General features: G+C 45.9%; 1 protein-coding gene across 2 annotated transcripts; it reads right to left on the bottom strand.

The window, feature by feature from the left end:
* Window positions 1-910: 910 nt before the first annotated feature.
* Window positions 911-7,724, bottom strand: LOC136476967 (CRS2-associated factor 1, chloroplastic-like). 2 transcript variants are annotated; one of them, XM_066474946.1, is made up of 5 exons: window positions 6,728-7,723; window positions 6,519-6,646; window positions 4,637-4,862; window positions 2,652-2,779; window positions 911-2,576 (listed from the first exon to the last, which is right to left on the bottom strand). In XM_066474946.1, the coding sequence occupies exons 1-5, from the start codon at window positions 7,422-7,424 to the stop codon at window positions 1,671-1,673; spliced, it is 2,085 nt and encodes a 694-aa protein (XP_066331043.1). In that variant the 5' UTR covers window positions 7,425-7,723; the 3' UTR covers window positions 911-1,670. The 2 variants fall into 2 exon arrangements, with proteins under 2 accessions (XP_066331043.1, XP_066331042.1); XM_066474945.1 differs by having other exon boundaries at window positions 6,519-7,724.
* Between the last annotated feature and the right edge of the window lie 6,526 nt (window positions 7,725-14,250).

Genomic DNA, 14,250 nt, shown 5'->3' with positions numbered 1-14,250 from the left:
CTCGTACCACCGCGAACGAACCAACCGAGCTACGCTCAGTCCTCGTGGTACACATCAATCGGCTTCAAAGATGAAGTGCTTGTTGAGAGGGGCTAGTTTTTATCGGTCTAGTATGATTGCCAACTGTTTTCACTAGCTTTTATTGGACCGGTATGATAGCTGATTGTTTTTTCTTCTACAAGATATGCAAGGAGTATGAACGGTTTGGTAATATGCAGTTGGTTGCAGTGATGCATCCCATTATTTAAGACATGGCCATTTCGAAGTTGGGGATTGGATTTCATGGGATAGATTCATCCTTCTTCTAAACATCTCTTCTTCGTAGTGACTATAAATTACCTTACAAAGTGGGCCGAAGTCAGTGCCTTTGAAGAACATGACGCATGAGGTATTTGAATTTATTGCTGAACATAATATTCATATATTCAACACACTTCAAACTTTAACTACAAATCAATGTACTTCTTTTGTTTCGAAAGAGGTGCATCAATTTGTCAAATCCTCTAGAATTAAATTCCTCAATTTATCTCAAATATTATGCTCAGGCCAATGGTCAGGTTTTGAGGGAGATCTAGAAGGACAAAACTTGTGTTGCCAAATCTTTAAACAAAAAGGTAAGAAGCATATAGTTTCAAGTTGGTTATCTAGTTTTGAAGATTATTTTGTCTTTCAGGACAAAGAAAAACAAGCTCAGCAAGTGGTTTTTAAGTTGGAAAGGACCATACAAGATGATAAAGGTTGATAAAACTTGTAAACGATCTCCATTCAAGATGATAAAGGTTGATAAAACTTGCAAACGACCTCCTTGCAACGTCTCTCTATCATGTACGCTACTTTTTTTAAGTTATAGTGGATACAATCTCCAGATTGATTTGGACATTATCTCCAAGAATCCAACAGCGCGTGGGACTGTCTGAAAGAGTACACCTCCAATTTTAAATAAGAAAGATGATAAAATATGGCCACCATGACCATATCCCTGCCATTGTAAAAGCCATGTTTAATATAATCGTGTATACAACTCAATGTGAATGCGAACCCCTGTTCTTTACAGAATTCTTGCACGACATCAAAATTTCAAACATGCCACAACTACTCAAGTGAAAGTCGCTTTGTTTGACATTTCCACAAGTTCCTACAGTAGACCATTCTTGTTCCTACAAGAGACCATTGAGAAGTACAACGCCCAACAGTCACCACATCTGTTTCTGAAAAATCCCGCATCTGTTTATCACAAGTCAGCTGAGTTGTATTGTTGTAAAGTTGAAAGGTGGCAATGAGTCAAAACTTCAACATCTGTCTTGTCTCAGTCATTGTAGCTCTGTTTGTTTATCTCAGCGACTCAGCCAGAGTAACTTTTCAATGCCTTTTTGCAACAGCTCGGCTTGCCATTTCGTCCAAGACGTCTTTAGGAGAATTATGTGATGGTTCTCTCCATAATCAGTGGCCAATCATGGTGACAACTGACAAATCAGACTGAATACATATTCTGAAGGTGGTTTGTACATCGCACAGGATTATAGTGCAGTATTTCAAGGTTAAAAAACACTCACCACGACGCAGCAGACCTGAGACCTGTTTTAACCAAATTCAGAGTACATACAAATTTTGCACATGAAACGAAGGATGTTGATACCGGTCTTTATGGCTGATAAAAGAACAATCACCTCTTAAGCCAGTAACTTTGCTAGTTCATCTACTCTTAAGGTACCTTGAGGAACAACATCAGATAGAAACTCTTGTGCATGGTCATTTGTCTGCATTGCCGATCCTCCATTAGCGATACATTTCTTTTCAACATGACTGCTGGACAGTTTATTTTCTACAAGATGTTTTTTAATTCTTGCATGATTGTCTGGCCCATTTCTCCTGGCACTGGACTTCCTTTGAGTATGCTCGAAAATCAGTCTTCGCGGAATTGACTTTGTAAAAGCAACAGACTTTTCATAGATCAGATCTGAATCAACAAGCTCATCTTCACTCAGAACAAGTGCCCTGCCACTGTCAATGGCCTGCTCCAGAAGACATAATAATCCCTCTATATAGGATGGAACTTTAGAACCACTACCTTTTATACCATCGTTTCTTTTCCTCTTTGTCTCCAAATTATAAGCATCCGGACAATGTTCTGACTTCTCTACCAGACCTCTATTTTCACTGTTGTTTGTTGGGATACTTTGGCACTTCAGGGATGGATCCATAATATCACATACTGGCTTTAATGGTGAATATTCCAATGGAGTGTCTGCTGAGGGTTCAGAATGGAACAATGCAGGAACTTCCTTTGCAGAATTCAGTACCATATCACTGGCAATGGAATCTTTAAATTTTTCTTGACCTTCACCCAAGTTGCAGTTTTTGTGAGATGTTGCAACACTGACCAACTCAATCTGGGTCAGAACATTTCCTGAATGTGTAACCTTTTCATTAGATTCTTTGCCACTTAAACTTTCTTGCACCTTTGTCACCTCAAAACTATTTTCTTCTAATGGAGGAAGAGATGATTTCCAATCACTTCCTCTCCACATCAGTATATGCTCAAACTCAAAAGACAGTAAGATACAGGGAACTAGATCCTGTGAAGGTAGAGTTCATCAACTTCTGAACAAAATAATCCATGACTAAAGAACATTCTTCAAGATTTATCAAACCTTTAGTTTAGCTCCAATTTTTCTGCAATCACTTTTGTTAAGACCTGAGCAATCAACACGGACAAGATCACATGCTTCAAATGCTTCTCTGACTTGCTTCACAAGGTTGGCATAAACACCATTTTTCCCTATATAAAATTGGACAAGTTAATGAGTGTACAAAGAGTTGTAAAAGTACAATTACTGAACGACACATTGCATACAAATGTGCTATGTTGCAGTTGGATATAAATATAATATGCACAGCATGAAAGAACTTCAGAAAACCAGGAGGAACCAAGAGTACAGGACAGCTATCAAATGTTCACCGCTCTCTCTCAACATGACAGGGAGCCATTGGGGGCCACCTAGGTGGCAAATAGGCCAGTGCCAGGCACCCAAGTCCCCTAAAATATTGCCAGATCCCCATGTGTGCACAATTCAAGGGCCCACAAAAAACCAACAAAGGGAGGATGCTCTTGACAACCCTCCCCTCCCTAATTGGTCGCTGGTTGCCTCTCTCCACTACCACCAGGACTGCAGTAGCTGACAGGGAGTCAGCTGCAATTACTTTTATTTAATTGCAGCCCATGAGGATTTGAACTCAACACATCTCGCTGAGATACCATATTGAATTGTAGCCCACCAGGATTTGAACTCAACACATCTCGCTGAGATACCATATTGAATTGTATGCACCAACCAACTCAACCCAAAAACTTAAGCTGATAGGAAAAGATGGGCAATTCACTTATATTTCAACAGCTATCCTCGCCAATCCCTGCCACAACATGCCTCTCGGCCATCACAAAACCAATGCCAAATCTCTCCACCACCACCGGACTCTTAGAGTTGAATCACAAGCTCGGTGCATGCTGATCTGATTGTCCAGTGCTGCTTTTGGTTGAGTAGTGAGCGCTTTGCTGCAAACTGCAAGAATGCATCTAGCTATTTCTGTTGTAAGCGTGAAGGTCACATAGCTCGCAATTACATGCAGCCTCAGTCTTACACGTGCTAAGTTGAATGGCCAGTCGTGTCAGCAGGTCCTCCTCCCAGAGCACCCCAATCAGTCAGGCTGTAGTAGGTGTCATTGCTTGATTCCTCTCCATCTACAGTTCTGTCAGATGCTGTGCCTTCATCTCCATCCATCCATGAGGCATCTGCTTAATTGCGAGAACTGGAAATTGCCATCCGCGCTCCAGGGAAATGGAATGCAGGGATACTCTCTCGCAGGCTTCAGTCGCCATCACCGATTCTCCTGTCCTTCGCGCTGTTGGCATAGGTGCAACGAATTGTTGTTCAGTTTGAAGAAATTCCATCACTTGTGACCTCCTTGGTGCGAAGGATTTGTGATCTCACCTTGAAGCCATCAATGAATTTCCTCGTCAAGGTTGCCATGGCGGATGGATGGGATCTGAAGATCCTTGAAGCATCTACCTGTCCACCTCGGTTGGCAGTCAAGGATCCTAGTTGCCAGGCCACTTCCAATGGGATCTATCTCATATTGAGGTCAGTTGGAGTCATTGGTTTCCATGTAGGCATTGTGTTGGTCGAAGAGCCATGTAAGGTGGTGTTCGGTCTTTGTTTTGGTCAGGTAACATGTTGTCTGATGATCATTGCTTTGATTGTGTAAGGTGTTTGTCAAAAGCATGCTTTGGTCATGTAAGGTCATTGTACTTGATTATTTTGGTCTTTCTTTCTCTCTTAACACAAAATCTCCTGCGTGTTTAGAAAAAAAAAACATATCTGTATATTCCATTTTTTTTTAATCAGCACACATCGTGTATGATCATATGGTACTTTTAGGCTTTTAAGAAATGGTGCATCTGAACAAAAACATGTTTTAAATTTAGCCAAAATACTTGTCAATGAGTTAAGCATCAGTATAAGCCAAAATTTAGGTAGTGATTTCCCTGAAACAAGGGGGCGTATGAAATATGCTGTATATCCAAAATTCAGAACAGTTCAAAGGAACCAATACTCCGAAAAAAAGAAACTAGCCTTACCAAGTTTGCAAATTGGTGGTAACTGATGTCCTCTCGCGCGCATTTCTGTGGCCTCGTCTGGAGTTAAGCCACCTGGGACCTTCGTGACAAGGCGCGGGTACACAGGTGCAACGGGTTTCCAGAGCATAAGCGGAAAACATGGGCGGGTCCTGTAATTGTAGTTTCTACCACGAAAAAGAAATATGACACCCCCTTGGCGGTGTATTACTTTTCCTCCAACTTTTTCCTGTTGAAGTATATGACAAAGTTGTCAAAAGAGAGAAACATGCAGTCAAAAGAGAGAACATGCAACCACAGAAATAAGTTCAGTAGTTACTATATCTAACTAAGATGACTTCTAAAAGTATGAATGATGTATTTGTTTCAAGGAGCAAACACGAGCCTCTCAAAGTCTCAAGAATGAGAGAATGTTAGGTAGGTGTATGAGTTTTGCATGCCTCTCTGGGAATTTACTTGTATCTTATTTACTTGTTTTCACACCTTGATTGGATTACATTTTATTTGTGTACTGATATCATTATTGATGCAGCTCAACTAATAATAATCTAAGACGATTAAAAAAATACAATCTAAGAAGTAGATGTGTTCAACTGTGTGATCAATTTCGGTGGCCAAAGATGCGAATGGCATCATGAAAAAGGATTCAGAATTTCTGTATTGGCTGTACCCATCAACTCCAAATCCTATATCTTCCAGAGAAAAGGTATGACATGTGTTAGGCTTCTTGTAAAGAGCAATGCAGATATGCTAGTATAGTTAACTTTGGAAAGCTGAATGTTACTGGTAACCTTCTTAATCATAGAAAACTACTTGTTCTACTTTCATAACTCCAATGTTTATGGGGTAAGTCAGATGTTTGGCAGTAAGTGCAATATCATTTAGTTGTTGACCCTTCAGCTTGAAGTCCACCATATATTTCAGCATCATCAATTTCTTGGGCTCATATGTGCTTGATTGTCATGCAAAATTCTGATCTGGATGCCTCACGTCAACCCCACCTACCAGTTATGCAATATTTGCGTTAATCCCCTCACACACAGCTCCTAGAAATTTACTACTACTTCTTGAGTCCTCGCCGGTGACTTGCCAGTAATGTAAGCAAGTAAAACAAAACTTAAGGCTGATTTCGTACTAAAACATCAAAGAACTTTGGAAATTCAGAGAAAAAGGGTTGGGGCTATTGGTCTTAACTATCCTACGCCCGCCCCTATTAAATCATGAAATTTTGTTGATGCATGGACATGGTCATAAATGCACTACTCTGCTGAATCACCATAGACCTCCACTTTTTACTGTGCTCTTAAATGTGGAAGCCTGGAAAAAGAATTATGGTTTAAACTCGGACACCATGGTTCTCAGTTGAATACATCATCTAGTGCTAGTACGAGTTCAAGCCAGAAAGGTACTCGTTCATGAAAAGCGATTTTTATTTTCAAGAAAAGTTTAAAAAACAATTGTGCGGGGTTGTTAGCAAAAAATATCCATAGAAACATTTTCCTCAAAAGCTTTAAAACTTCTAGAAATTTGACTGCTACATAATCTTTTTATTAGCCAAAGCAATCTTTTCTTGGTGGTAGTTTGGAAGTTAGCCAGTGAATACCATATAATCCTATTTTCATGGATTGTTAGCACCTGTCCAAGAACCCTATTCACATCCCTACTCTCCAGCATTAACCTGGCAGCTTGCAACCAAAATGCCTAGCATGTAGCAACTAGCTAACTATGATCACAACTGTTGACCAAGACCAGGTAAACAGCGAGATAAGCTTCCTATGTAACCATCTGATCTGATACATTTGATTTGTGTATTGATAATCATTATTCCTGCAGCTGGACTAACACAAACAACTGAACCAAAAGGAAGGAGAAAGAAGCTAACTACCTCTAGTTGCTGGCAGATATTATCCATATCCACCGTGCAGACACCTTTGCACTTTATCTTGCAAACTCTTTTCCTCTTCCAATGTGAATGAATGTTCTCCAACATATTGTGTGTCAAACCATCCCTACCTGCAGCAAGCCAACATGTACCAACAATCCACATTTTAATCCGGCGACACAGTTGAATCCACAGCAAGAGAGGGAACCCACCCATATTGAGTTGCCGTTTGGACTTGAGGCTTCCTTTCACGAGTTCGGAGACCTCTTCCTTGGTGAGAGGCTCCCCGAGTATGCCCTCCCTGGACACCGATTGGTACCTCGGCTCCATACCGGCGAGGAACGGCCCCGGTGACTGCACGGGCTTCACCCCCTTCTTGCCCGGTGGTGGCAGCACGAACGAGTCAAACTCCGGAAGCTCCTTGCGGCTCTTTGGCAGCGGCTTCCTTCCCGTCCACGGGCGTGGCGTGGCCTCGGGCCCGAACGGCAGGAACGGGGCCTCACGGAGCGCTACGGGGCGTGCGCGTGGGGCCTCAGTGTAGCTATACTGAAACTCGAATGGCGCGCCATCGAGGCGGTAAGAGAGGCCACGATCGGTGACGCGGACTCCGGCGGCGGGCTCATCCGTGTCCGCGATGGGAATCTTCTTGGCACGACCCCGCGCGGCTGCAGAGAAGGCCGGATGCGAAGTGACGGCGCGTCGGGGGCGCTTGGGGCCGGTGGGAGGTTGCTTGTGGTGGGAGAGGCAGAGGCGGAGGGGCGCGGGAAGCCGTGGATGGGATTGCTGAGCTGGGGCCAGGAGGGAGCGAGAGGGCAAGGGTGCAGTCGCCATGGAATGTTGGCAGTGCAAGGGGACGGCAGCTTCCGTTTCGACGCAGGGATAAGGTAGCTCGACAGCCGAGCGCGTCATAAAATTAGAGGTCACAGTCGCAGCCAGACCCAGGCACCCTGCTCGCCGCCACCGCGCCCGCCCCCTGCTCGCGCCTCGCGCGGTCGGGGCCGCGCGGCGCCCCCGTCGCCGCTCGCGGGTCGCCCACGCCCGTGCCGCCGCGCCGGTCCGCCACTGCCTCGGCGCCTCCACCTCCCGTGCGGCGTCGCGCCGTCGCCGCTGGCCTGCCGGGTGAGCCGCGTTGCCGCCTCCTCCCAAGGATAGGGTTAGGGTTAGCTGGTGCCGTGCGGCGTGCCTGGGTGTATGCGTGAGGCCGTGAGGGGCTGAGGAGGGCTGGGTGTATGTTGGATTGGTGGGCCTGAACTGGTGGGCTGGATGGGGCGCTCGTTTGCCTGGGCGGCTATTTGGACTGCCGTCCAGGTCGATAGCCCCGAGCCGTTGGATGAATGGCAGCTGGCAGAGCAAAATCTCCGCTGATTTTTTGTCTGGCCTATCCCTTGCATATTTATTTACGGACCGTCTATTATAGAGCATCTCCAAAACTTCTCTATTTTTTTCTCCTAAAAACTTTAGTTTAGTAACTCCTAAAAAAATTTGGGGAGGAAAAAAAAAGGTCTCCAAGAGTTTCTAATAAACGACATTAAAAAATTAAATTTGCTGCTGCTTAAGGTGGTCGCCTCGTCCTTCCACGTCTCCACCTACTTCGGCAGGATCCAGGAAGCGCTCTTCAACCAGTACGTCATCGAGACCCTCTCCGGCCCGCCACTAGTGGACGAGAGCCGGATGATGGCTGAGGTGCAGCCAGAGCGCAGGAGCATCCATCCCCAGTGAGTCGAAGCGACAGCGATGCCGGGCAAGTCTGGGCCACCCAAAGAGTGGGCGCCTCACGACGGTCGCGTCTAAACGAGGAGGAGCAGGAGGGACCAGCAAGCAGAAAATGGGGCGTGCGGCCGATTCCGACCAAGAGGACTGCCACGAGTGTGTCCAAATGGAGCGCAAGGATGAGGCGGCCCTGGCTACGAAAGGAATCAGACAAAGGATGAGGCGGCGAATTTCACGGCGGGGCCAAGTGCGCGGACGTGAACGGCTGGGCGGTGTCGGCGGGTGCTGCGGACGCGTTCGCTAGAGATGACAACCTTGCCCTCGATGCCATCGCGCTCACTGGACGACGCCGTCGAAGGATACGCGTGAGGCTGCGGCGCATAAAGTTACGCGGACGAGAGGGGGTTTTCCAACTCCTAAAATATTAGGAAACTGTATTAGGAGTTGTTGGAGATGGATTTTCGTGGATCTTTCTAAAAACTTAGGATTAGGAGTAGGTTTAGGGAACTTTTGGAGATGCTCTTAGGTTTCTTCCTATGTACCGGTTTTTCCATCCGCGTATCTGTTTCCCGAGTCCCGACCGTCTACGTTTGTGTTTCTTGCGGTAAACCATCTCCGTTCTCGACATCAATCCTTTAATAATCAATCCAATAAAGGAAAAACACATATCACATCTACCCTGCACTATTTGCCACGGAGTTGTTATCAGATTCTAACTTATGTCTGACTCGCCGTCTACACTCGGTGATGGTGGCCTCGAGCTCGTCACACGGTAGACAAGGTCACGGGACAACGATAGTTCAGTTGGCTTTGGTGGAGATGGAGGCGCATCGAAGGTGCAACTAAGGTAAACTGGACGCGGATCCCATTTGGTGGCTGCAACAGAGCCGGGGCCCCCTGAAAGCTCTAATTTGGTTTTGGTGAATTGATGAAACCCTAAGTGCTAACCTAGTTTATCAAAGTGATTATGAGATAGGTAGCACTACTCGAAGTGGTGAAGCAAATGAAGATCGTGACATGATGATGGTGATGCCATGGTGATGATCAAGTGCTTGGACTTAGAAAAGAAGAAAGAGAAAAAATAAAAAGCTCAAGGCAAAGGTGAAATTGATAGAAACTTTCGGTTTGAGTGATAGAGACACTTAGCGAGTGTGATCACATTTAGGATCGATAGCCGTACTATTAAGAGGGATGAAACTCGTATCGAAATACGATTATCAAAGTGCCACTAGATGCTCTAACTCATTGCATATGCATTTAGGATCTAGTGGAGTGCTAACACCCTTGAAAACATTTGTGAAAATATGCTAACACATGTGCACAAGGTGATACACTTGGTGGTTGGCACATTTGATCAAGGGTGGTGAAGTTCAGGGTCAAAAGGAGAAGTTTCGTATTGACCGGACTCTGCCTTGGGCAGTGACCGGACTCTGACCCCACGTCCGGTCAGTGGCGCGTAGTGAAGGCCGCCATCGGTCCCTTGACCGGACGCTGAATAGAAAGAGAGACCAAACGCATAGGGGGTGCGTCCGGTCACCTAGTGACGTACGCTAACGCTAGCAACAGAGAGAGAATGAGTTGACCGGACGCAGGCCTAGGTCCAGTCATGAGCCACCGAACGCTTCCAGGCGTGAATTTCCGCCTCTAGAACCTTACTGAAAGTGACCGGACGCTAGACGACAGTGCATCCGGTCCTACATTGTAGTGCGTCCGGTCGCAACTTAACATGTGGCGTGAAGCTGACTAGCCGTTAAGATCGGGCGCTCAGCATTTGAGGCTGATGACACATAGCGAGCATCGGGCGACCGGACGCTAGGGTCCTATGTTCGGTCAACCTGACCAGGGCATCCGATCAGCCCGTGTTTCAGAGGACTGAGGAGCTAACTACTCTATTTCGTTGGGGGCTCTATTTAAAGGAGTGTGGCTGGCTCTAGCTCACTCTCTTGGCTATTTTCATTAACTTAGCAACCTTATGAGCATAGCCAAAGTCCTCCCACTCATCTCTATCATTGATTCATCATCTTTGTGAGATTGAGAGAGAATCCAAGTGTATGATGACGTTTAGTGACCGGACGCTGGGTGTGTCCGGTCGAACATGACCGGACGCATCCGGTCGTGATTTCTCGTTTCTGGATGCTTACTGGAAACGACCGGATGCTGAGGTCCAGCGTCCGGTCACTTTGAAGCAGCGTGTCCGGTCACCACTTAAGTGTACTAGTGACCGTTGAGATCGGGCGATCAGCATTTGAAATCGATGACACGTGGCAAGCATCAAGCAACCGGACGCTAGGGTCCTACGTCCGATCACATCGACCGGCGCATCCGGTCGCCCCGTGTTTAGTGCAGTAAGGAGCCCAACGACTCTATTTCGTGGGGGCTTCTATTTAAGCCTCATGGCCGGCTCAAGCTCACTCTCTTGGCCATTTGCACTGACATAGCAACCTTGTGAGCTTAGCCAAAGCCCTCCCACTCATCTCCATCATAGATTCAATATCTTTGTGAGATTGGGAGAGAATCCAAGTGCATTGCTTGAGTGTTTGCATCTAGAGGCACTTGGTGTTCGTGTTTCGCTATGGAATTCGCTTGTTACTCTTGGTGGTTGCCGCCACCTAGATAGCTTGGAGCAGCAAGGATCATCGAGCGGAGGTCGGTGATTGTCTCCGGCTCTGATTGTGGTGCTCCGGCGGAGAGCCAAAAGGTACTCTAGTGAATTGCTCATGGCTTGTGTGATCCTCATCTTGTGTTGGTTGTGCGGCACCCTATTAAGGGTTTGGCATGTGATGCCAATTAGCGCGTGAACCTTCAAGTGAGTGAATCGCCACAATGCAGAAAGATATTAGTTTGATTTTGTCGATGTTAAGGTTAATTATTTAGTTAGAAGTATGTTTACCATGTATATTTTTGTTGCTATAAGTGTTGGTTATATTATTTTTAGTTGCAATGCAAATGATTATATTCTACATTAATTTGAGTTGTTTTGATTGATGTTTAATTTGAACCGTTTTATTAGATGGAAGACATGTTTCGGGAGCAGTTGTAGCGAAAACGGGGTCGTCCTAGAGAATTGTACTCCGATGAGTCTAGCAAAGATGCCCCCGTCCCTCCTGACCTTCCTGTCCCTAACTGTGATTGTGGTCGTCCGGTCGACGTGTTTTAATCGAGACATCCGGACACAGCGGCTATGGAGAAGCACTTAGCCGCAGTTACACGACTCGAGGAACCTTCTCTGTGCGATTGCGGAGATCAAGCTATGATAAACCCTGAGAATACGTTGGAGTTTATGTATCCAAACAAGCATGAAGTAAGTGCAAAGTGTATATATTGAAATGTTGAGCTATATGTGTTCATGTACTAATGTCACCTTATTTAGGTGTTTTCAATGGTGAAGTGTCATTTCAAGAAGTGGTTGTATGGTCCTAAGATCCAATGGCCGGAAGAACCGCCAAAGGTTAAGGAAAAGAAGAAAGAAAGAGCAATTTACAAAGCACCTCCTGTCATGTGCGAATGTGGTGTGAAATCCAACTATGGCCTAGTCCCTTCGGAGCTTGGAATAGGCCATTATTGCGGCCATATGGTTGACTATGATGAGGTTGGTTATTTTTGTGGTAAACATGAAATCGTATTTTGTTTCTTTTGCTAAGACATATATGATATAATTTTTCGTTTGAACAGAGCACTAGGAAATACAGGTGGAAATGTTATGATGGTCAAGCTAAGTTCTTGGCTGAACTAAAGGGATGCAAGTAATTGCACGGAAGAGGAGATATGGACCTAACTACATCAACCTATTCGTTAAACATCACAAAGACAAGATGCATGAGTTTGCTAGACAGCGCGGTATTCGTAACCCGATCGATGTTGGGCTTGACAAATGGGGATTGGAGAGACGGAGGGTGTTAGAGGAGGAGAGAGCAAGCAAGGAGGCAAGGGAGGAAACAAAAGTACAGATGCAGGTTTTGAACGAGCATGTTGTTGCATTATGTGCCAGTGAGTGCTTGAAAGCCATTTTTTCGTTGCCTAATTTTAAATGTAATATAATCATGTTGCTAACTAATTGTATTTTATATATGAAGAGATTAGATGCAGCGAGGACCATGACGGAGAGGTGGCTCATGCAAGGTATGAGGAAAAGAAGTTAGATGAGCACAAAACGCGAGCTGGTCGCACCGTTCAATCATCGATTGTGTTGTCTGATGAGGGGGACGAGGATGAGGATGACACTGCCAGACTAAGCGAGCTCATCGCTCTAGCAGAGATGGGCTTGTAGGCGGAGGAGGCTGAAAACGACACTGGCAGACTCAGCGAGTTCATCGCTCTAGCAGAGGCGGGCTTACAGGCGAAGGAGGCTGAGGACGACACTGGCAAACTGAGCGAGCTCATCGCTCTAGCAAAGGCGGACTTGCAGGCGGAGGAGGATGACGATGCATTTGAAAGCGCTAGTTTGGTTTTGGTGAATTGATGAAACCCTAAGTGTTTACCTAGTTTATCAAAGTGATTATGAGATAGGTGGCACTACTCCAAGTGATGAAGCAATTGTGAAGATCATGATGATGGTGATGCCATAGTGATGAGCAAGCGCTTGGACTTGAAAAGAAAAAAGAGAAAAACAAAAGGCTTAAGGCAAAGGTATAAATGGTAGGATCTATTTTGTTTTGGTGATCAAGACACTTAGAGAGTATGATCACATTTAGGTTCGATAACCATACTATTAAGAGGGGTGAAACTTGTATCGAAATGCGGTTATCAAAGTGCCACTAGATGCTCTAACTCATTGCATATGCATTTAGAATCTAGTGGAGTGCTAACACCCTTGAAAATGTTTGTGAAAATATGCTAACACATGTGCACAAGGTGATACACTTGGTGGTTGGCACATTTGAGCAAGGGTAAGGAACTTCACCAGCGGAGTGTTCGCCCATAGAGTGCGGACAATCCGATGGTGCCACCGATGCTCTATACAGAAAAGACGGAGGTCACTGTAAGTGACCGGACGCTGGTCTCGGTTGGACTGGCGCGTTCGGTCAGTGGCAGCAGAGGGCACGTGGTTTTGGTCTCATGACCGGACGCTGGCGCAAAAACTGACTGAACGCTAAGGGCCTGAGTCCGGTCACATATGATGACGTTGAGTGACCGGACGCTGGGTGTGTCCGGTCGACCATGACCGGACGCGTCCGGTCGTGATTTCTCGTTTTTGGATGCTTACTGGAAATGATCGGACACTGAGGTCCAGCGTCCGGTCACTTTGAAGCAGCGCGTCCGGTCACCACTTAAGTGTACTAATGACCATTGAGATCGGGCGATCAACATTTGAAACCGATGACACGTGGCAAGCATCAAGCAACCGGACGCTGGGGTCCTATGTCCGATCACATCGACCGGCGCGTCCGGTTGCCCCGTGTTTAGTGCAGTAAGGAGCCCAACGACTCTATTTCGTGGGGGCTTCTATTTAAGCCCCATGGCCGGCTCAAGCTCACTCTCTTGGCCATTTGCACTAACATAGCAACCTTGTGAGCTTAGCCAAAGCCCTCCCACTCATCTCCATCATAGATTCAACATCTTTGTGAGATTGGGAGAGAATCCAAGTGCATTGCTTGAGTGTTTGCATCTAGAGGCACTTGGTGTTCGTGTTTCGCTACGGGATTCGCTTGTTACTCTTGGTGGTTGCTGCCACCTAGATAGCTTGGAGCAGCAAGGATCGTCGAGCGGAGGTCGGTGATTGTCTCTGGCTCTGATCGTGGTGCTCCGGCGGAGAGCCAAAAGATACTCTAGTGAATTGCTCATGGCTTGTGTGATCCTCATCTTGTGTTGGTTATGTGGCACCCTATTGAGGGTTTGGTGTGTGATGTCAATTAGCGCGTGAACCTCCAAGTGAGTGAATCGCCACGACGAGGACTAGCTTGCCGGCAAGCAAGTGAACCTTAGTAAAAAATTAGTGTGTCATCATTTGATTCTAAGGTGATTGGTCTTCATTGGTATTTTTTCTTGTGATTGATTGGTTCGCTCCTCGACTTGGCAGTATAACCAT

This window comes from Miscanthus floridulus, chromosome 8, assembly GCF_019320115.1.
Source record: "Miscanthus floridulus cultivar M001 chromosome 8, ASM1932011v1, whole genome shotgun sequence".
Taxonomy (NCBI): domain Eukaryota; kingdom Viridiplantae; phylum Streptophyta; class Magnoliopsida; order Poales; family Poaceae; genus Miscanthus; species Miscanthus floridulus.
The sequence above is the reverse complement of the archived record's forward strand: the minus strand, read 5'-3'. Positions and strand labels throughout refer to the sequence as shown.